The sequence below is a fragment of the Erithacus rubecula genome, assembly GCF_903797595.1.
Source record: "Erithacus rubecula genome assembly, chromosome: 16".
NCBI lineage: Eukaryota > Metazoa > Chordata > Aves > Passeriformes > Muscicapidae > Erithacus > Erithacus rubecula.
This window is the reverse complement of record NC_136668.1, coordinates 2,361,343-2,383,683: the sequence shown is the minus strand read 5'-3', so window position 1 is coordinate 2,383,683 and position 22,341 is coordinate 2,361,343. Positions and strand designations below refer to the sequence as shown.

General features: G+C 54.3%; 1 protein-coding gene and 2 pseudogenes across 3 annotated transcripts in view; all 3 read left to right on the top strand.

Moving 5' to 3' along the window:
- The first annotated feature begins 1,821 nt into the window (after positions 1-1,821).
- On the top strand, positions 1,822-4,693 carry LOC306808893 (protocadherin alpha-2 pseudogene; annotated as a pseudogene). Its single transcript has one exon. The product of its transcript is annotated as a protocadherin alpha-2 pseudogene (transcript).
- A 5,026-nt stretch (positions 4,694-9,719) lies between these two features.
- LOC306808892 (protocadherin alpha-2 pseudogene) lies at positions 9,720-12,683 on the top strand (annotated as a pseudogene). The gene has a single exon. The product of its transcript is annotated as a protocadherin alpha-2 pseudogene (transcript).
- A 4,527-nt stretch (positions 12,684-17,210) lies between these two features.
- The window catches only part of LOC306808777 (protocadherin alpha-C2-like), a 105,109-nt gene continuing 99,978 nt past the window's right edge, over positions 17,211-22,341 (top strand). Inside the window, exon 1 of the mRNA XM_079319750.1 lies at positions 17,211-19,977. Coding sequence (XP_079175876.1) covers positions 17,473-19,977 — 2,505 coding nt within the window. The 5' untranslated portion in view covers positions 17,211-17,472. The remainder of the gene's footprint in view (positions 19,978-22,341) is intronic.

The window sequence follows — 22,341 nt, the reverse complement described above, 5'->3', positions numbered from 1 at the left end:
CAGCATCTTGGAACATGACCTTGGTTACTTCTGTGGTCTTGGTCTTATTAGGTAGCAGAGGTTGCTGGTAATATAAAGACACACTGTCTCTTGAAACCAATACTCCTGGAATTTCTTGTTCTGAAAAAGCAATCAGTGATGCTAGTGGTGAGTTGCTTGTAGCTGAAGAAGTTGTGTGTGAGGGGCAAATGTACTTTGGTTCCTGTTCAGCTGTGGTATCTTCATATTAAATTGACTGAATTACCTGTGGATTTGGAGCAGCAGTGCCTGCTCTCTTTGCTTTCCTGTTGCTGCCTGGCACAGAATGTGCATGTGGCAATAAGGCCAGATGTAGAATTCACATGGATTAATTTTTAGGGGTTAATATATTTGGGCATTCATCAGATATTCTAAGTGGCAATGCCATCGTGTTACATTGGTGGGTTTGGGTAGAACATGAGTCAGGAAGAAGAGCTCTTCTTAGACGTGTAGGAGGTGTGCTGGGTAGGTGTGATGTCACTGTGCTTTGTGACATTGGGGGAGCGCTGTGCTGGGCTGTGATGGGTTTGGATTCCTGAATGAGATTCGTCAGTGTTGTTTGGAATCGTTGGAACCTCTTTCATTGGATGCTTCAGCAGCTGTTTCTTTGGCTTTTGTGCCAGAGGGTGGTGGAACCTGTTGTGATGTAGCAGAGCTGTTCTTTGCCATCTGACTGCCTTGCTGTGCTATTGCACATCCTTAAGAGGACTGGAGGCTGAAGAGTGTGGCCTTTACCCTAAAGGGAGGAGAATTGGCAGGTGCAAGGACAGGAGGTAAGCAGAAATGGTGTTTTTTGTTCCTTATTCATAGGGATAGGAGGAGGTAGGTAAGAGATATGACAGCTCTGGGCCAAGGGCACGTCTGTGGTTTGTGTCAGGGGTGCTGTAGGTATCTAACATATTTTGTTGAAGGGTAAATATGAACCGAAGTTACCAGGACTGAACCAGAAAATATGGAAGAAATTGTCAAAGCACAAAAAACGAGGAAAGAAAACAAAGAGAAAAAAAAAGAGAGGAGGAAGAAGAGCAAGGAAAAAAGAAGTAGAATGGAGGAGATAAAAATCATAAGAATGCGATCTTTTCCCAAAGCACATTTACATTGTTCCTTGTGAGCACATTGAAAACATTTCGGCTGAGGAAAAAAAGGAGACGAATAGACACGGTGGAATCAGGAGAGGAGGAGGCAAAATAGGACAGGAGTAACTAGAAAAGAACAAGAAAAGAGAACAAGGAAAGAGAACCAACAGAAGGGAAAAAAGAAGTAGCAAATGGAAGTAAGAGGAAAATTAAAAAGGGAATAAGAACAATATGAAAAAAACCCTAAATTTTGCAAGTTATGCAAGGAAAAAGAAAGCCAGAAGGAAAGCAAGAAAGGAAAGTACAGCATAGAACAATAGAAGCGATGATACAGGGAATGGCCACAACACAGCTCCCTCTGCCAGACTCCATCAGGCCATAGCAACGGGTTCAGCGCTGATGACTCCGAGTTCGATGGTCAGTGCCGCGGCGCCAGAGGCAACTGAGGAGCATTCCAGTGTGGATAAGAGATAGTGGGGGATGGAAAAACAAGAGAAAGGAAGTAAAGAACGGGCAACGAGAGGAAAATGACGAAGAAGAAGAATTACGAGAAGGAGGAAAGGGAGGAATAGAAAGACGGTGAGAAATGACAGAGCAGAGAAACGAAATACGATTAAAAAGAAGGAAATGAATGAAGAAATCCAAATGAAAAAAGAAAGATTAAGTAAGAACAACACATGAAGCATGGTCTGCAAGAAAAGAGCGACATATACGTAAAATTAATAAGAAAAAGAAAGAGAAACTGCGCCGGAGATGACCATCCACGGATCGGAGGCAGAGGCGATGTGGCGGAGCGAGCGAGGCGGCGGAGCAGCGCAGGGTGTCGCTGCAGGCTCAGGAACGGCGTGTGGGCGGCTCCGCCCCGGTGCGGCGGAGAGCCCGGCTGTGAGCGCGGGGGGGCGGCGCGGGCCGGGCAGCAGAGCCGCTGCTGAGCTCCGGGCGGCGGCGGGGAGCCGTGCGGGGCCCGGGCCGGGGCCGGCAGGCACGGGCAGAGCGGCAGAGGCGAGAGCAGCGTTGGCAGGGATGGAGGAGCGCTGCCGCGCTGTGCTGCTGCGGCTGCTGGCGCTGCAGGCGGCCTGGGCGCTGGCGGGCGGGCAGGTGCGCTACTCGGTGCCGGAGGAAGCCAAGGCCGGCACGGTGGTGGCCGCCTGGCGCAGGACCTGGGCCTGGAGGCGGGCGAGGCGGAGGCGCGGCGGCTGCGGCTGGTGGCGCAGGGCCGGCGGGCGAGCGTGGAGGTGAGCGGGGCGAGCGGCGCGCTGCTGGTGAGCTCGCGGCTCGACCGCGAGGAGCTGTGCGGCAAGAGCGCGCCGTGCGCGCTGCGCCTGGAGGTGCTGCTGGAGCGGCCGCTGCGCGTCTTCCATGTGCAGCTCGAGGTCACCGACATCAACGACAATGCCCCCGTCTTCCCCGCTGCCCGAAAAAACCTCAGCATCGCGGAATTCACCACCCTGCCGGGTTCTCGTTTCCCGCTGGAGGGCGCGTCGGATGCGGATATCGGAGCGAACGCGCAGCTCTCCTACACACTCAGCCCCAGCGAACACTTTTCTCTGGATTTGCAGAAAACCGAGGAGGACTCTGAGTCCTTATTCCTTGTACTCCGGAAGCCGCTGGACCGCGAGACGATTCCGGTGCACCGGTTGGTGCTGACGGCGACTGACGGGGGTCGGCCGTCATGGACAGGCACTATGGAGCTTCTAATCACGGTGGTGGATGCGAACGACAACGCGCCCCAATTCAACCAATCGGTGTATAAAGTGCAGCTGCCGGAAAATTCAGAACGCGGTACCTTAGTCATCAAACTGAATGCCACGGATTTAGATGAAGGATCAAACAGTAATATCTCGTATTCCCTAGAGACTCTCTTCCCTCCGGGTAGTAAAGACGTTTTCGGAATCGACGGAAGGAGCGGAGAGATTCGTCTCAGGAATGATTTAGACTTTGAGGATGTTAGTCTCTATCGCCTGCAAGTAGATGCTACAGATCAAGGAAACCCTTCGCTGTCGGGTCACTGCAAGGTGGTGTTGGAGGTGCTGGACGTGAACGACAACGCGCCGGAGGTGTGGGTGACGTCGCTGTCGGTGCCGGTGTCGGAGGACGCGTCGGTGGGGACGGTGGTGGCCCTGCTGAGCGTGTCGGACCGAGACTCGGGGGAGAACGGGCGCGTGCGCTGCTGGGTGTGGCCGGCGCTGCCGTTCGGGCTGGAGGCGACGTTCGCGGGCTCGTACTCGCTGGTGCTGCGCGAGGCGCTGGACCGGGAGCGGGTGTCGGAGTACGAGGTGGAGGTGCGTGCGGAGGACGGCGGGGCGCCGGCGCTGCGCGCCAGCCGCGGGCTGCGGCTGCCGGTGTCGGACGTGAACGACAACGCGCCCGCGTTCGCGCAGGCCGTGTACACGGTGCTGGCGCGGGAGAACAACGCGGCGGGCGCGGAGCTGGCGCGGCTGTGGGCGCGGGACCCGGACGAGGCGGGCAACGGGCGCGTCAGCTACTCGCTGTGGGAGGGCGGCGCGGGCGTTGGCGGCGGCGGGGCCGCGCCTTCGAGCGGCTGGCGTGCGGCGTCGAGCTACGTGGCGCTGGACGCGGAGAGCGGGCGCCTGTGGGCGCTGCAGCCCTTGGACTACGAGCAGCTGCAGGTGCTGCAGTTCGAGGTGCGCGCGGTGGACGCGGGGGAGCCGCCGCTCTGCGGCAACGCCACGGTGCAGCTCTTCGTGCTGGACGAGAACGACAACGCGCCGGCGCTGCTGCCGCCCGCGGGCTCGGCGGCGGAGGCGGGCGCCGTGGCGGCCGAGGCGGCATCGGCGTTGGCGGGGCCGGGCTCGGGCTCGGGCACGCTGTGGGCGTGGGCGGCGTGGGGGGCGCCGGCGGGCCAGGTGCTGGCCAAGATCCGCGCCGTGGACGCCGACTCGGGCTACAACGCGTGGCTGCGCTACGAGCTGTGCGAGCCGCGCGGCAAGGGCCCGTTCCGCGTGGGGCTCTACAGCGGCGAGGTGAGCACGGCGCGCCCGCTCGACGAGGCGGACGGCCCTCGCCACAGGCTGCTCATCGTCGTGCGCGACCACGGCGAGCCGGCGCGCTCGGCCACGGCCACGCTCAGCGTCTCGCTGCTCGAGCCCGCCGAGGCGGCGCTGGCCGCGGCCGCGGGATCCTCGGCGGGCTCGGCCTCGGCCTCAGGCTCGCGCTCGGCCGCGGGCCTGGAGCTCGGCGCCGCTGCGGCCAGCGCGGCCACCAACGTGTGGCTCGTGGTGGCCATCTGCGCCGTGTCCAGCCTCTTCCTGCTGGCGCTCGTGCTCTACGGGGCGTCGCGCTGGGCGCCGCGGGCGGCCGTGCTCTCGGCGCCCGGGCCCACGACGCTCGTGTGCGCCAGCGAAGTGGGCAGCTGGTCCTACTCGCAGCGCCACAGCCGCAGCCTGTGCGTGGCGGACGCCGCGCCCAAGAGCGACCTCATGGTTTTCAGCCCCAACTTCCCTCCGCCGCCGCCCGGCCCCGCGCCCAAGGACTCGCAGCCGGAGCCCTCCGCTCTCCTCCACACGGTCAGTGCTCCTTCCTTCCTTCCTTCCCTTCTCTGCTCTTTCTCATCCGCCCCCTGGATAGCTGCTGTTTGAAGGCGAGCTCAGTTGCCATGGCTTAGGGACACTGGGTACTTGGCGGATCGTTAAGGATGGCAATGACACCTTTTCATCTCTCACCTCATTCCCCCTTTCTTAGAAGGATCCATAATGTAGATATGGCAGCGTCCTCGAGCAGTTAGTGCAGGCAGCTGAGGTTTGGTGCTGTCAATTGTAAGTGTTCGGCTCTGGAATTAAATTACCGTCCTGTGAGACAGGAGGTGCTTGGTGGTATGAGATTTGTAGACAGCAGGAGGGTTCTGGTGCTTATATGTAACATTTCCTCCCGTGTTGGTGAAGGAGTTCAAGGCAGCCAGGGTGTGGTGGTTATAGGCTCCAAGGCCTCACTGCCTTTGGAGGCTGTTTACTATGCTTTTGGCTGAGATCTCTCCTCCACCTCTAAAATTGAGGTCGTTTGATGCCTATGATGGATGGTGAAACGTGGATATTCCAGCACAAAAGTTCTCTATAATCGTTCTACTATGAGACTCATTTAGAAAATAAGATGGTTGTGGCATAGATTTACTATGACCTTCGTATGATATTTTGGAACCTATCATGTTGCTGTGGTTAATAGTATAAAACCTTCGTGGAGAAGAGAGTGATTCACACCACGTGTTTCAAAAGATAATTTTATTTGTTGTTTTCGTGCTGCCCGCAGTTTTAAGGATTTACATTTCTGACCAGAGACCTAGTGTGAAGTGTACTGCTTTCTTTTGATGCTCTTGCAAAATTTGCTTCCATTGTGACATCAATGATCAAGACTTCAAAGGGATTTAAAAGTAGAAGTCTACACTTCAGTAATGAACAAACAAAGAAATAGTCCTCACCAAAAATCAAAACCTTTCTCCACCAATTCTCAAAGAAGATTCTGCTACACTGGTAGAATCATGCATTAGGGTGGTCACCTCACCACAGTTTTGGTTCTTCTCTTGGAGCATAAGATGAATGCCATTGCTGTTTAGAGGTTTCAACATCACCTTTGAAAATACTATTCCCTTTGGGAAGCATTAAAAAGCTTGAGGTGTCGGCAAGCAGAGAGAGCATCTTCCATACACTGTGTTGATGATACCATCCATGGATTTTTATGCTGTATCACTGCTGGGAAGGATAAACAACACTCATATTGAACCTTGTGATAGGAAAGGAAATTGTCATCTGTTGTATAGAGTAGGGCCTGGTCCTTATCTGATGGGAGGGATGACCATGAGCAGCAGAAAGACTTGTGTGAGGAAACTGAAAATCCTTGGGGAGACCATGGATCGAGTCCTAAGAAAATATCAGAAGGTTATATATTTGTCTTTAGAACATGTCTCAGAGTGGGGCAGGCAATGATTTGTACAGGAAAGGGTGGGACAGGATGGGAACAGAATGTTGTAGCTGAAGTTGCTTTCCAAGGTGCTAAGGCTCTGGAGGGGAGGCCTTCCTGATAATGTGTGATACAGAAATGTCCCAAATATCCTTTGCAGTTATGGATCTCTCCACTGATGCTCCCTGCCCAATTCAGGCTGTGTGTTGATAAGGGCTGGTAAGATGGAGAGTGCTGAATGTTGTCTGATCAAACAACCTTTTCATATTCAAGATTTCAAGGTGTTGTGGGAGGGGAATGCGTAGACTTGCTGCCCTTGTCCTTGAGTGCTTGGCAGGATATCAACGGCACCTTTGCATCTGCCGTGGGTGGGAAATTAATGTAGGATGGGATTTGGGATTAGTTAGGGTGTGTGGCTGAGGTTTGCTAGTCTGGATGTGTTGTTCTCCCTTTGAGTGAAATCACTGCCCATTGCTATGAGAAATGTCCAGAGGTACAAATTTTACAGACAATGATCTTGCTTTCCAGTGTGTATTGTTTCCATCTGAGGTTGCTTGAAGCGGTGCAAGGACACTCAGGCTGTTGTGGTCACTGTCCCCCAGGCACTTTGTACCATTTTACTTCCCTTTCTATCTGCCGACTTTTTTATATTCGTCTGGATTATTTTCGAAATCTTTCTCCTTTCTTTTCCCTCTGCAAGGGATTTGATGCAAGATGGCAACTGGAATTTCAAGGGAAAAGTTGCACATTTTGTCCCATTTTGGTTTCGACAATGGAGTCAGTAAGAAAGTAGGAAAACCAGTCGGTACTTTTGCTGTGATCATTTTTTTGCAATATCTTCTTGCTTTGCTTGCAGCTTAAGTTCTCGGGCAGAGGAATATGCTGTGAGATAAGTGTTACACCAAGGGGAATGATTGTGCCCTGAGCTAAGTGTTATAGAGGAGTAATTTCCTTTTCTGCTGCCCATGTTCTCCTGGTTGAGAATCTGTGTAGATGGCCTGAGATACATTTTGAAAAGCATGGGCGTGTTTGATGTTATTTCAAAATTTCCATTGAGTGCCACATTGTTTCAAAAGCTTACTGAGGGTTCAGGACAGGCCAGAAACCCTGAATCCAACTGCAGGTGATTAAACGCTGCTAAATGCTGTCTGCTGGCCCTGGGACTCAACAGCCCCAGGTAATTCCCCCTTGTTATAACCTGCAACAGTGGCCACAGTAGCAGTGGGATGTTGTCTTGTTGAGATTATGGGTGGGGTGGTGTTGAGATATGTGCACGTGCACGTGAAACCCTGCACAGCAGCACTGCCCTGGTGTTTTATGGTAAAAATTCTCCTACACTTTTGGTATTGCTTTTGCTCTTGTGTATGGTATTTGAATATGGTCTTGAATAATAAAACTCATGTGGCCTGGGATTAGAGCTCACAGATCTAATCACAAAATCTTGAGTAACTCGAAAGTACAACTCCATGTACAACTCAGTTGTATTTCCATATGGGGTTGCTGAAAATGCAAAAGCATTCTGGGTGGAGTTCAAAAAGCAGGAAAGTCTCTTTGTTAGAGGGTGAATGGCTGTGCAGGCCTCTGTGTGCTCCTAGTGCTGATCCTGAGGGAAGATGAGGATATGCAAAGGCCTGGGTCATGCTCACAATGGGGTTTGCAGCTGGAGCTTGATGTTAAGGTGGAGCAGTGTCTGAGTATTCTGGCAGTGGTCCTGCAAGTGGCACTGAGTAGCATCTGGAAATGCATCAGAGGAGAGTGACGATAAATAGGGGACAGTCTTGAGTGATGGGAATGGAGATCCTGGGTAGAATATGGCCTGCATCATTGGGGGAAAAGTCGAGAACATTTCCTTAGATGTGGAGATGCCATTTCCCATGGCTCCAGATGCAGGATTTCTGTAGGAAATGTCTAGAAGAGTCCCAGCACACAATGCTGCTTTCCTGGGATGCTGTCAGGACCTCCTGAAATTTGCATGTCTTATGGTGTTGTTGTTCTTCATGGTATTTCTGTTTGTAACATATCTGTCATGCTTGCCTTGTTAGTTGCTGTTGATTTGGAATGTTGTTGCACAAAGAGACACTTTTCGAAATGTGGATGATACTGCTGAAGAACCTCTGAACCTCTCCTTGACTACCTCATTCCTGGGAAGGAAAAGAAGGGGAAGAGTGGGATGTTCAGGGATTCTTTCTCTCCTTTCTCCAATCGTGTCCATCCTTGTGTTTTGTTTTATTTCTCTCACATGTGCATGGTGTTGGTGCAACTGTATAGGATGCAGACTGCTGAATTCTGACAGCTCTCAGGTGACAGGTATTTGGGCCATTTCCCACCAGTGTGGAGGATGTCTACTGTGCTCTACTGAGCTAAGTTACACTTTGAGAGAATGTTCTTAGCTTTCAAGTGTTCTTCATTCCTTCTCCCACGATAAAAATGCATAAGGGACACTGTGCACTGTCCAGTTTCTGCACAAAAAGCAGAAACTTTTGTTTCTGTCCAGTTACCAAGAAAAATGGATAGTGTTACCTAAAAATATAATTTAATTCCAATACTCGTTTTCTCAAAATACTGCATTTTCTGAAGAGCAAGTCATTGATGCTGCAGGTGAGTCACTCGCACATAAAGTTTATGAATCTGAAGGATAGCTGTACTTTTACTATTTTTCAATTTGTGTTCATTAAATATTCACTCTCTTGGATGAGCACAGCACTACTGTCTGCTCTTGTTCTTTTGCTGCTGATTCCAGGCACAGTCTGTGTGTGTGGCAGCCAGCAGGTATGGAGGAGAGACCACAATCCATTTCATGGAATTGCTGTAGTGGGAATTAAGGGGATGAACTTAGTGAAAATGTGGTATTGCCATCCCGGCTTCAGTCTGGCTGTGTGACAGGCTGTTCGTGCTGATGGATCCGAGGTGTTTGGTGGAGTCTCATACCCCTGGGTACCGAGGCTCTTGGTTGTTCCTGTGACACTGCATGCCTGCCTGAAAGGGAAAGCAAGAGCTTTATATTCATTGTAAAAGTGGAAGATGAGAAAGAAGAACACCTGTTCACTGAGATACAGGAAGAGCACTTGGAAGCTCTGGTTGGTTTTTCAGTATTCTTGGAAGATTTGGGCTCTTTGTAGTAGGCACGCATGCAGAAGTGTCTGGGTGCTCGAATGTCGTGGAGTCTGTTCTTATATAGGAGATATCTCTGCCACATAATGCTATGTGCATAGAATGGAGGAAACAGAGGAAAAGGAGAAGAGTTGAAGAGGAAAGAGAAAGAACAGAGAATGAAGGAAGGACGGATGAGTTTCCTGGCATGTCTCAGATGGAATCGCTGTACATAGAAAGGGAGGAGGGAAAAAATTGGGAACATAAAAGGAATGAGAGAAGAGAAAGAAAAGCGAAAAGAAAATGTGCTAAAGAAATGACACAAGGAGGGAACTGAAGATGAAAGATGAGAACGAGAAAGAAGACAGGAAAAGCAAAGGAGATGAGAAGTATGCACTGACTTTACCTCTAACCTCAGGGCGCAGCTCGTCCCAACAACCTCCAGGTCGATTAGAATACTCCTCCGAGCGCCGCTGATGCAACGGAAGAAGTGTTGGAGGATGCGACTGCTTTTCTCTGCAAATGGGGGCCGGCAGCGAGTTGCGAGTTACCCGGAGGACGAAGGATGAAAACAAAGAAAAAAAGAAGTACAAAAATAAAATGAAAGACAATCAGGGTCGGAAAACACGCCTGGAAGAGATTATCATCTCGGGCCAAATGCGCGGCCGCTATTGCGAGGAGTGTAGGGCGGCGGAGCAGCGCAGGGTGTCGCTGCAGGCTCAGGAACGGCGTGTGGGCGGCTCCGCCCCGGTGCGGCGGAGAGCCCGGCTGTGAGCGCGGGGGGGGCGGCGCGGGCCGGGCAGCAGAGCCGCTGCTGAGCTCCGGGCGGCGGCGGGGAGCCGTGCGGGGCCCGGGCCGGGGCCGGCAGGCACGGGCAGAGCGGCAGAGGCGAGAGCAGCGTTGGCAGGGATGGAGGAGCGCTGCCGCGCTGTGCTGCTGCGGCTGCTGGCGCTGCAGGCGGCCTGGGCGCTGGCGGGCGGGCAGGTGCGCTACTCGGTGCCGGAGGAAGCCAAGGCCGGCACGGTGGTGGGCCGCCTGGCGCAGGACCTGGGCCTGGAGGCGGGCGAGGCGGAGGCGCGGCGGCTGCGGCTGGTGGCGCAGGGCCGGCGGGCGAGCGTGGAGGTGAGCGGGGCGAGCGGCGCGCTGCTGGTGAGCTCGCGGCTCGACCGCGAGGAGCTGTGCGGCAAGAGCGCGCCGTGCGCGCTGCGCCTGGAGGTGCTGCTGGAGCGGCCGCTGCGCGTCTTCCATGTGCAGCTCGAGGTCACCGACATCAACGACAATGCCCCCGTCTTCCCCGCCGCCGGCAAAAATCTCAGCATCGCGGAATCGTCCGTGCTGGGGTCTCGTTTCCCGCTGGAGGGCGCGTCGGATGCGGATATCGGAGCGAATGCGCAGCTCTCCTACACACTCAGCCCCAATGAGCATTTCTCTCTGGATTTCCAAAAATCGACCGATGGAAATACGGAACCTGAACTGGTATTAACGAAATCTCTGGACCGCGAGACGATTTCGGTGCACCAGTTGGTGCTGACAGCGACAGACGGGGGCCGGCCGTCTCTGACAGGCACCATGGAGCTGGTGATCTCGGTGGTGGATGCAAATGACAACGCGCCCCAGTTCAACCAGTCTGTTTATAAAGTACAGCTCCCGGAGAGCGCTGCCGTGGGGACGCTCGTGGCGCGGGTGAATGCCACTGATGCAGATGAAGGAAGTAATAGCGAAGTGACCTTTACCGTGACGAACTTCAGTCCGCCGAGTGGACGAGATGTAATTACCATCCATCCGAATACCGGTGAGATTCACCTGACAGGGGCCCTAGACTTCGAGGTAGATAAAGTATTTAATTACCGAATTCAAGCGAGAGATCATGGAACACCCTCGCTGGCGAGTCACTGCAAGGTAGTTTTGGAGGTGCAGGACGTGAACGACAACGCGCCGGAGGTGCGGGTGACGTCGCTGTCGGTGCCGGTGTCGGAGGACGCGTCGGTGGGGACGGTGGTGGCCCTGCTGAGCGTGTCGGACCGAGACTCGGGGGAGAACGGGCGCGTGCGCTGCTGGGTGTGGCCGGCGCTGCCGTTCGGGCTGGAGGCGACGTTCGCGGGCTCGTACTCGCTGGTGCTGCGCGAGGCGCTGGACCGGGAGCGGGTGTCGGAGTACGAGGTGGAGGTGCGTGCGGAGGACGGCGGGGCGCCGGCGCTGCGCGCCAGCCGCGGGCTGCGGCTGCCGGTGTCGGACGTGAACGACAACGCGCCCGCGTTCGCGCAGGCCGTGTACCACGGTGCTGGCGCGGGGAGAACAACGCGGCGGGCGCGGAGCTGGCGCGGCTGTGGGCGCGGGACCCGGACGAGGCGGGCAACGGGCGCGTCAGCTACTCGCTGTGGGAGGGCGGCGCGGGCGTTGGCGGCGGCGGGGCCGCGCCTTCGAGCGGCTGGCGTGCGGCGTCGAGCTACGTGGCGCTGGACGCGGAGAGCGGGCGCCTGTGGGCGCTGCAGCCCTTGGACTACGAGCAGCTGCAGGTGCTGCAGTTCGAGGTGCGCGCGGTGGACGCGGGGGAGCCGCCGCTCTGCGGCAACGCCACGGTGCAGCTCTTCGTGCTGGACGAGAACGACAACGCGCCGGCGCTGCTGCCGCCCGCGGGCTCGGCGGCGGCGGCGGCAGCCGAGGCGGCATCGGCGTTGGCGGGGCCGGGCTCGGGCTCGGGCACGCTGTGGGCGTGGGCGGCGTGGGGGGCGCCGGCGGGCCAGGTGCTGGCCAAGATCCGCGCCGTGGACGCCGACTCGGGCTACAACGCGTGGCTGCGCTACGAGCTGTGGGAGCCGCGCGGCAAGGGCCCGTTCCGCGTGGGGCTCTACAGCGGCGAGGTGAGCACGGCGCGCCCGCTCGACGAGGCGGACGGCCCTCGCCACAGGCTGCTCATCGTCGTGCGCGACCACGGCGAGCCGGCGCGCTCGGCCACGGCCACGCTCAGCGTCTCGCTGCTCGAGCCCGCCGAGGCGGCGCTGGCCGCGGCCGCGGGATCCTCGGCGGGCTCGGCCTCGGCCTCGGCCTCGGCCTCAGGCTCGCGCTCGGCCGCGGGCCTGGAGCTCGGCGCCGCTGCGGCCAGCGCGGCCACCAACGTGTGGCTCGTGGTGGCCATCTGCGCCGTGTCCAGCCTCTTCCTGCTGGCGCTCGTGCTCTACGGGGCGTCGCGCTGGGCGCCGCGGGCGGCCGTGCTCTCGGCGCCCGGGCCCACGACGCTCGTGTGCGCCAGCGAAGTGGGCAGCTGGTCCTACTCGCAGCGCCACAGCCGCAGCCTGTGCGTGGCGGACGCCGCGCCCAAGAGCGACCTCATGGTTTTCAGCCCCAACTTCCCTCCGCCGCCGCCCGGCCCCGCGCCCAAGGACACGCAGCCGGAGCCCTCCGCTCTCCTCCACACGGTCAGTGCTCCTTCCTTCCTTCCCTTCTCTGCTTTTTCTCATCCGCCCCCTGGATAGCTGCTGTTTGAAGGCGAGCTCAGTTCCCACGGCTTAGGGACACTGGGTATTTGGCGGGTGCTTAGGGATGGCAATGACACCTTTGCGTCTGTCACCGCCTCCTTGCCCAAGCTCCCGGCTCTTTCTCTGGGGGTTCCAGAATGTAGGTACGGCTGCACCGTCAAGCAGTTACTGTAGGCAGCTTAGGTGCTAAGGTGCAAGGAGAGCTGTTTTGCTCTGTGCAATATAAGGTGCTCCTAGGTGTGCGATCTGCAGTCAAGGGGGTTCTGGTTCACATGTGTAGCATTTCCACCTGCATTGAGAGAAGGAGTTCAAGACAGCCTGACTGTGGTGTTGGCAGACTCGCAGGCACTGTGTGCCATCTCATTGCCTTTGCAGCCTAGTTACCATGCTGTTATTCTTTGTCCTTTTACTTCAATCTCTCCTCCTGCTCTATAAGTGTGGTCATGTGAAGATAGGATGGAAGGTGAAAAGTGGATATACAAACACAAAAGTTCCCTCCTCTGAGAGTCATTTAGAAAGTAAGTTATTTGTGGCAAGGATTTCTTATGTTCGTCCCATGACTTTTTTGCAAGTGTCTTGTTATTCAGGGAATAGTAATATATAGTATATAATATACAGCATATAGTATACACTATATAGTATAAAGTATATAGTATATAGTACATACTATATACTATACACTATATGCTATATACTATACGCTATATACTATAGAGTTTTTGTTTATATTTTAAAGCATTCAGGCAGAGGAGTGTGACCCAAGGTATAAATGTATTTGTTGTCTTCCTGTTACTGACATTGTTGAGCGTTTGCAATTCTGACCAGAGAGCTAACATGAAATACACTGGCTTTTTTATGTATTCTTTCAAAACTTGCATCAGCGGTGACATCCTTTTAAAAGCCTGGGAAATCTCTTCTGTAATGAAGAAACAAATAAACAACCACCAAAATCAAAGAACTGCCATTCCCCTCTAAGTCTCAAATACCATTTTCCTACACTAACTGCCATGTATTATACTTGGGTTGTCACCTGCAATTTGGGGTTTTTCTCAGAGCATGACATCAATGGCATCATAATGTACGTTGTCCCAATATCACCTTTAGAAATAGTTTTGCTCCCAAGTCTGTCACATTTCCATCTGAGGTAGCTGAAACATTACAAACGGGAACTGTGAGCATCAGAGGTTCTGCTGTAACTGGACAGATGATGCCATCCCTGAGTTTTCTATGGTTCTGTGATTGCTGAGAAGGAGTAGCAAAAACCATGTTCAGACTTCAGATAGGAAAGGCAACTGTGGTCTGTGACGGGTAATGAGGGCTTGGCCATTTCTCTCTGGACAGTGGCCTTGAGGAGTGGGAAAACATGGTTTTGGGGAAGCTGCAAATCCCTGGGAAGGCCATGGGTCAGGACATAAGAAAAGAACATGAGATGATATGTTTGTCTTGAGAACAGGTTTGAGACTGGTGAGTGGAGGATGCCTAAATGAAAGTGTGAGGCAGGATGAGAACAGAATGCTCTTGCCAAGTGTCATTTCCCAGGCCCTGAGGCTCTGGAGTGGGACACCTTCCTGATCATGAGACAGCGTGTGATACTGAAATGCTCACAAATGTTCCTTTGAGGTTGTCAATATCTTTCATCAGAGACAAACCCTTGTGCTGCTGCCTGCCTGGTGTAGGCCATGCCTTGGTAAGAGCTGGTGAGATGGAGAGTGCTGGATGTTGTGTGATGAGCTGCTTGTTTCAGAAATGGTGCTCGGGAAGGGGAACATTTCAAGCTGCTCTCCTGGTGTAGTGGTGAGCATTCTCAGCCACTGGTGTTGCCTCGATGGTTCCTTGCTTCTCCTCAGGTGGGATTTATAATGACGCATGAACAGCTGTAATCTTTGTGTGCTCAACTTACCCTACTTGTGCACTGCACAGGTGGCCTCAGGAGAGATGGTTTGTCCTGAAGTCACACAGAGCTCTTTCTGGTATTTGCAGGTATAAACCTGCTCTGCAGCCGAGTTCTGTTTCCATATGATACAAATTCTCCCACTCAATTGCCTTTGTGACTGCTTTTGTGCTTTGGTATTTGCTGTGCTTGCATTGATGATATAAAGATGTGTGGGCTGGGATCAGAGCTGTCACAGCTCTAACCACAGAATCTTCATGAACTCTAAATGGTGAAGCAGCTTTGTGGTGTTTCCAGCTGAGATTGCTGAAAAGCAGCAAAGCCTTGGTGGCGAACAGGCAGCTGGGAGAACCTGCCAGATGTGGCAGGATGGTTATGCAGTCCTCAGTGTGTTCTCTATGCCATTCATGAGGGAAGGTGAGGATGTACAATGAATTGAATCACAGGCAGAGCAGAGTTTACAGCTGGGTCATTTTTCTGGTTTCTAGGAGTGTTGATATTTTGGCAGTCATCCTGCATGTGACACTGAATAGGGCCTGGACTCTTGAGGTGGGGAGGGTGAGTTTGAGTGGAGAAGAGTTGCCAAAGGCAAATGTGGATACTGGGCAGAATACAATCTATGTCCTTGGGGAGGAGTTATGGAGTTCTCATTTCACGTGCCAGGGGGATAAAAAATATAAGTATCAAATCCCACAAAAAACCGCATGTGCATAGGGCTGCTCTCCTGGCACACTGTCAGGACCTCCAGTAGTTCTGCATATTCTTGTGCTCTTTTGTTCCCTCTTGCTGCTTGTGACATTACTTACCAAACCTGACTAATAGAGCTTGTATTTTGTGTGGAATGTTGTTGGTCTAACAGAAGGTTCTAGAAATGTCTATCATCACACCAGGCATCATGGAACATGACCTCGGTTACTTCTGTGTTCTTGGTCTTATCAGGTATCTGAGGTTGTTGGTAATATGAAGGGACACTCTCTCTTGAAACCAATACTCCTGGAATTTCTTGTTCTGAAAAAGCAATCAGTGATGCTAGTGGTGAGTTGCTTGTAGCTGAAGAAGTTGTGTGAGAGGGGCAAATGTACTTTGGTTCCTGTTCAGCTGTGGTATCTTCATATTGGATTGACTGAATTGCCTCTGGGTTTGGAGCAGCAGTGCCTGCTCTCTTTGCTTTCCTGTTGCTGCCTGGCACAGAATGTGCATGTGGCAATAAGGCCAGATGTAGAATTCACATGGATTAATTTTTAGGGGTTAATATATTTGGGAATTCATCAGATATTCTAAGTGGCAATGCCATCGTGTTACATTGGTGGGTTTGGGTAGAACATGAGTCAGGAAGAAGAGCTCTTCTTAAACGTGTAAGAGGTGTGCTGGGTAGGTGTGATGTCACTGTGCTTTGTGACATTGGGGGAGCGCTGTGCTGGGCTGTGATGGGTTTGGATTCCTGAATGAGACTTGTCAGTGTTGTTTGGAATCGTTGGAGCCTCTTTCATTGGATGCTTCAGCAGCTGTTTCTTTGGCTTTTGTGCCAGAGGGTGGTGGGACCTGTTGTGATGTAGCAGAGCTGTTCTTTGCCATCTGACTGCCTTGCTGTGCTATTGCACGTCCTTGAGAGGACTGGAGGCTGAAGAGTGTGGCCTTTACCCTAAAGGGAGGGGAATTGGCAGGTGCAAGGACAGGAGGTAAGCAGAAATGGTGTTTTTTGTTCCTTATACACAAGGATAGGAGGAGGTAGGTAAGAGATATGAGAGCTCTGGGCCAAGGGCACGTCTGTGGTTTGTGTCAGGGGTGCTGTAGGTATCTTTAACATATTTTGTTGAAGGGAAAATATGAACCGAAGTTACTAGGACTGAACCAGAAAATATGGAAGAAATTGTCAAAGCACAAAAAAACGAGGAAAGAAAACAAAGAGAAAGGAAAAGAGAGGAGGAAGAAGAGCAAGGAAAAAAGAAGTAGAATGGAGGAGATAAAAATCATAAGAATGCAATCTTTTCCCAAAGCACATTTACATTGTTCCTTGTGAGCACATTGAAAACATTTCGGCTGAGGAAAAAAAGGAGGCGAATAGACAAGGTGGAATCAGGAGAGGAGGAGGCAAAATAGGACAGGAGTAACTAGAAAAGAACAAGAAAAGAGAACAAGGAAAGAGAACCAACAGAAGGGAAAAAAGAAGTAGCAAATGGAAGTAAGAGGAAAATTAAAAAGGGAATAAGAACAATATGAAAAAAACCCTAAATTTTGCAAGTTATGCACGGAAAAACAAAGCCAGAAGGAGAGCAAGGGAGAAAGGTACAGCATAGAACAATAGAAGCGATAATACAGGGAATGGCCACAACACAGCTCCCTCTGCCAGACTCCATCAGGCCATAGCAACGGGTTCAGCGCTGATGACTCCGAGTTCGATGGTCAGTGCCGCGGCGCCAGAGGCAACTGAGGAGCATTCCAGTGTGGATAAGAGATAGTGGGGGATGGAAAAAGAAGAGAAAGGAAGTAAAGAACGGGGAACGAGAGGAAAATGACGAAGATGAAGGATTACGAGAAGGAGGAAAGGGAGGAATAGAAAGACGGTGGGAAATGACAGAGCAGAGAAACGAAATACGATTAAAAAGAAGGAAATGAATGAAGAAATCCAAATGAAAAAAGAAAGATTAAGTTAGAACAACACATGAAGCATGGTCTGCAAAAAAAAGAGCGACATATACGTAAAATTAATAAGAAAAAGAAAGAGAAAGGGCACCGGAGATGACCATCCACGGATCGGAGGCAGAGGCGATGTGGCGGAGCGAGCGAGGCGGCGGAGCAGCGCAGGGTGTCGCTGCAGGCTCAGGAACGGCGTGTGGGCGGCTCCGCCCCGGTGCGGCGGAGAGCCCGGCTGTGAGCGCGGGGGGGGCGGCGCGGGCCGGGCAGCAGAGCCGCTGCTGAGCTCCGGGCGGCGGCGGGGAGCCGTGCGGGGCCCGGGCCGGGGCCGGCAGGCACGGGCAGAGCGGCAGAGGCGAGAGCAGCGTTGGCAGGGATGGAGGAGCGCTGCCGCGCTGTGCTGCTGCGGCTGCTGGCGCTGCAGGCGGCCTGGGCGCTGGCGGGCGGGCAGGTGCGCTACTCGGTGCCGGAGGAAGCCAAGGCCGGCACGGTGGTGGGCCGCCTGGCGCAGGACCTGGGCCTGGAGGCGGGCGAGGCGGAGGCGCGGCGGCTGCGGCTGGTGGCGCAGGGCCGGCGGGCGAGCGTGGAGGTGAGCGGGGCGAGCGGCGCGCTGCTGGTGAGCTCGCGGCTCGACCGCGAGGAGCTGTGCGGCAAGAGCGCGCCGTGCGCGCTGCGCCTGGAGGTGCTGCTGGAGCGGCCGCTGCGCGTCTTCCATGTGCAGCTCGAGGTCACCGACATCAACGACAATGCCCCCGTCTTCCCCGCCGCCCGAAAAAACCTCAGCATCGCAGAAACGACCACTCCGCCTGGGTCTCGTTTCCCGCTGGAGGGCGCGTCGGATGCGGATATCGGAGCGAACGCGCAGCTCTCCTACACACTCAGCCCCAATGAGCATTTTAGCTTGGAAGTGAAATCCAAAGACGAAAATAAAATGTCTGTAGTTCTGGTACTCACGAAATCTCTGGACCGCGAGACGATTCCCGTGCACCGGTTGGTGCTGACAGCGACAGACGGTGGCCGGCCGTCTCTGACAGGCACCATGGAGCTTCTGATCTCGGTGCTGGATGCGAACGACAACGCGCCCCAGTTCAACCAGTCGGTGTATAAAGTGCATCTGCCGGAAAATACGGCCCCGGGAACTGTGTTTTTTCAGGTAACAGCCACAGACGAAGATGAGGGAATAAATCGAGAAATATATTATTCTTTCAGCGACACGATTTCCGCCAAAATTCAGGAGCTTTTCAAAATTGACGAAAAGTCCGGAGAACTATGGACTGCCGGGGAAATGGATTTCGAGGATATTCAGTCATATGATCTGGAGATCGAAGCGAGAGATAGAGGAACGCCCCCGCTGTCGGGTCACTGCAGCGTGGAGCTGGAGGTGCTGGACGTGAACGACAACGCGCCGGAGGTGCGGGTGACGTCGCTGTCGGTGCCGGTGTCGGAGGACGCGTCGGTGGGGACGGTGGTGGCCCTGCTGAGCGTGTCGGACCGAGACTCGGGGGAGAACGGGCGCGTGCGCTGCTGGGTGTGGCCGGCGCTGCCGTTCGGGCTGGAGGCGACGTTCGCGGGCTCGTACTCGCTGGTGCTGCGCGAGGCGCTGGACCGGGAGCGGGTGTCGGAGTACGAGGTGGAGGTGCGTGCGGAGGACGGCGGGGCGCCGGCGCTGCGCGCCAGCCGCGGGCTGCGGCTGCCGGTGTCGGACGTGAACGACAACGCGCCCGCGTTCGCGCAGGCCGTGTACACGGTGCTGGCGCGGGAGAACAACGCGGCGGGCGCGGAGCTGGCGCGGCTGTGGGCGCGGGACCCGGACGAGGCGGGCAACGGGCGCGTCAGCTACTCGCTGTGGGAGGGCGGCGCGGGCGTTGGCGGCGGCGGGGCCGCGCCTTCGAGCGGCTGGCGTGCGGCGTCGAGCTACGTGGCGCTGGACGCGGAGAGCGGGCGCCTGTGGGCGCTGCAGCCCTTGGACTACGAGCAGCTGCAGGTGCTGCAGTTCGAGGTGCGCGCGGTGGACGCGGGGGAGCCGCCGCTCTGCGGCAACGCCACGGTGCAGCTCTTCGTGCTGGACGAGAACGACAACGCGCCGGCGCTGCTGCCGCCCGCGGGCTCGGCGGCGGAGGCGGGCGCCGTGGCGGCCGAGGCGGCATCGGCGTTGGCGGGGCCGGGCTCGGGCTCGGGCACGCTGTGGGCGTGGGCGGCGTGGGGGGCGCCGGCGGGCCAGGTGCTGGCCAAGATCCGCGCCGTGGACGCCGACTCGGGCTACAACGCGTGGCTGCGCTACGAGCTGTGGGAGCCGCGCGGCAAGGGCCCGTTCCGCGTGGGGCTCTACAGCGGCGAGGTGAGCACGGCGCGCCCGCTCGACGAGGCGGACGGCCCTCGCCACAGGCTGCTCATCGTCGTGCGCGACCACGGCGAGCCGGCGCGTTCGGCCACGGCCACGCTCAGCGTCTCGCTGCTCGAGCCCGCCGAGGCGGCGCTGGCCGCGGCCGCGGGATCCTCGGCGGGCTCGGCCTCGGCCTCAGGCTCGCGCTCGGCCGCGGGCCTGGAGCTCGGCGCCGCTGCGGCCAGCGCGGCCACCAACGTGTGGCTCGTGGTGGCCATCTGCGCCGTGTCCAGCCTCTTCCTGCTGGCGCTCGTGCTCTACGGGGCGTCGCGCTGGGCGCCGCGGGCGGCCGTGCTCTCGGCGCCCGGGCCCACGACGCTCGTGTGCGCCAGCGAAGTGGGCAGCTGGTCCTACTCGCAGCGCCACAGCCGCAGCCTGTGCGTGGCGGACGCCGCGCCCAAGAGCGACCTCATGGTTTTCAGCCCCAACTTCCCTCCGCCGCCGCCCGGCCCCGCGCCCAAGGACACGCAGCCGGAGCCCTCCGCTCTCCTCCACACGGTCAGTGCTCCTTCCTTCCTTCCCTTCTCTGCTCTTTCTCATCCGCCCCCTGGATAGCTGTTCTTTGAAGGCGGGCTCAGTTGCCATGGCTTAGAGACACTGGGTATTTGGCGGGTGCTTAGGGATGGCAGTGACACCTTTGTGTCTCTCACGGCGTCATTGCCCAAGCCCCCGGCTCTTTCTGAGGGGCTTCCAGAACGTAGGTACGGCAGCTCCCTCGAGCAGTTAGTGCAGGCAGCTGAGGTTTGGTGCTGTATGTGGGAGTTGCTATTCTCTTGAATTAAGTTACTGCTTTGTGCGATATGAGGTGCCTATGGTGTGAGATTTGCAGACAGCAAGGTGGTTCTGTTGCTGATGTGTAGCCTTTCCACCCGCGTTGCGTGAAGGATTTCAAGACAGCCAGGCTGTGCTGGTGAGAGACTCATAGGTGCTCTGTACCACCTCACTGCCTCTGCTGGATGTTTGCCGTTTTGATATTCATTTGTCTTTTTACTGCATACTCTCCTCCTTCTTTCTAACTGTGAAGATAAGTGAAGGTCTGATGAAAGTTGAGAAGTGGATACACAAGGACAAAAGTTGTCTGCTGTGAGACTCATTTAGAAAGTAGGATAGTTGTGGCACAGATTTTCCATGATCTTTCCATGACCTTTTTACAAGTATCATGTTGTTCCCATTGTAGTATATAGTATGTATTATATTGTATATAGTATATAGAATATACTATATAGTATATAGTATATAGTACATAGTACATAGTATAAAGCATTCAGGGAGAAGAGTGTGAGCCAAGGTCCTGTTGCTCTCCTTCCAGAGGATTTGCATTTCTGACCAGGGACCTAGCATGAAATACACTGGCTTCTATTGATATTCTTTCAAAAGTTGCATCAGCAATGTCCTCCTTTCAAAAGCCCTGGAAATGTCTTCTCTAATAAAAGAACAAATGCTACCATCCAAAAAATCTAAGAACTACCATTTTCAACCAAGCCTCAAATCAAATTTTCCTAAACAGTAAATCTCATGTGTTAGACTTGTGCTCTCACCAGCATATTCGAGTTTTTCTCAGAACATGACATCAATGGCATCACCATGTAGAGTTCTCCCAATATCACATTTACAAAGGGTTTTGCTCCCAGGTATGTCACATTTCCATCTGAGGTGGCTGAAACATTACAAAACAAGAACTGTCAGTATCAGATATTCTGCAGTAACTGAACTGATAATGCCGTTCCTGAGTTTTCTATGGTTCTGTCATTGCTGAGAAGGATACTCAAAACCCATGTCTAGTCTTGAGATACGAAAGGCAACTGTGGTCTGTGACAATTGAATAGGGCCTGGCCATTCCCCTCTGGAGGGTGACCTTGAGAAGTGGGAAAACATGGTTTTGGGGAAGCTGCAAATCCCTGGGAAGGCCATGGGTCAGGACATAAGAAAAGAACATGAGATGATATGCTTGTCTTGAGAACAGGTTTCAGACTGGTGAGTGGAGGATGCCTAAATGAAAGTGTGAGGCAGGATGAGAACAGAATGCTTTTGCCAAGTGTCATTTCTCAGGCCCTGAGGCTCTGGAGTGGGACACCTTCCTGATCATGAGACAGTGTGTGATACTGAAATGCTCATAAATGTTCCTTTGAGGTTGTCAATATCTTTCATCAGAGACAAACCCTTGTGCTGCTGCCTGCCTGGTGTAGGCCATGCCTTGGTAAGAGCTGGTGAGATGGAGAGTGCTGGATGTTGTGTGATGAGCTGCTTGTTTCAGAAATGGTGCTCGGGAAGGGGAACATTTCAAGCTGCTCTCCTGGTGTAGTGGTGAGCATTCCCAGCCACTGGTGTTGCTTCGATGGTTCCTTGCTTCTCCTCAGGTGGGATTTATAAGGACACATGAAGAGACTGTAATCTTTGTGTGCTCAACTTTCCCTACTTGTGCACTGCACAGGTGGCCTCAGGAGAGATGGTTTGTCCTGAAGTCACACAGGGCTCCTTGTTATTTGCAGATACAGACCTGCACTGCAGTCCAGCTCTGTTTCCATGTGCTACAAATTCTCCCACTCAATTGCCTTTGTGACTGCTTTTGTGCTTTGGTATTTGCTGTGCTTGCATTGATGATATAAAGATGTGTGGGCTGGGATCAGAGCTGTCACAGCTCTAACCACAGAATCTTCATGAACTCTAAATGGTGAAGCAGCTTTGTGGTGTTTCCAGCTGAGATTGCTGAAAAGCAGCAAAGCCTTGGTGGTGAACAGGCAGCTGGGAGAACCTGCCAGATGTGGCAGGATGGTTATGCAGTCCTCAGTGTGTTCTCTATGCCGTTCATGAGGGAAGGTGAGGATGTACAATGAATTGAATCACATACAAAGAAGAGTTTTT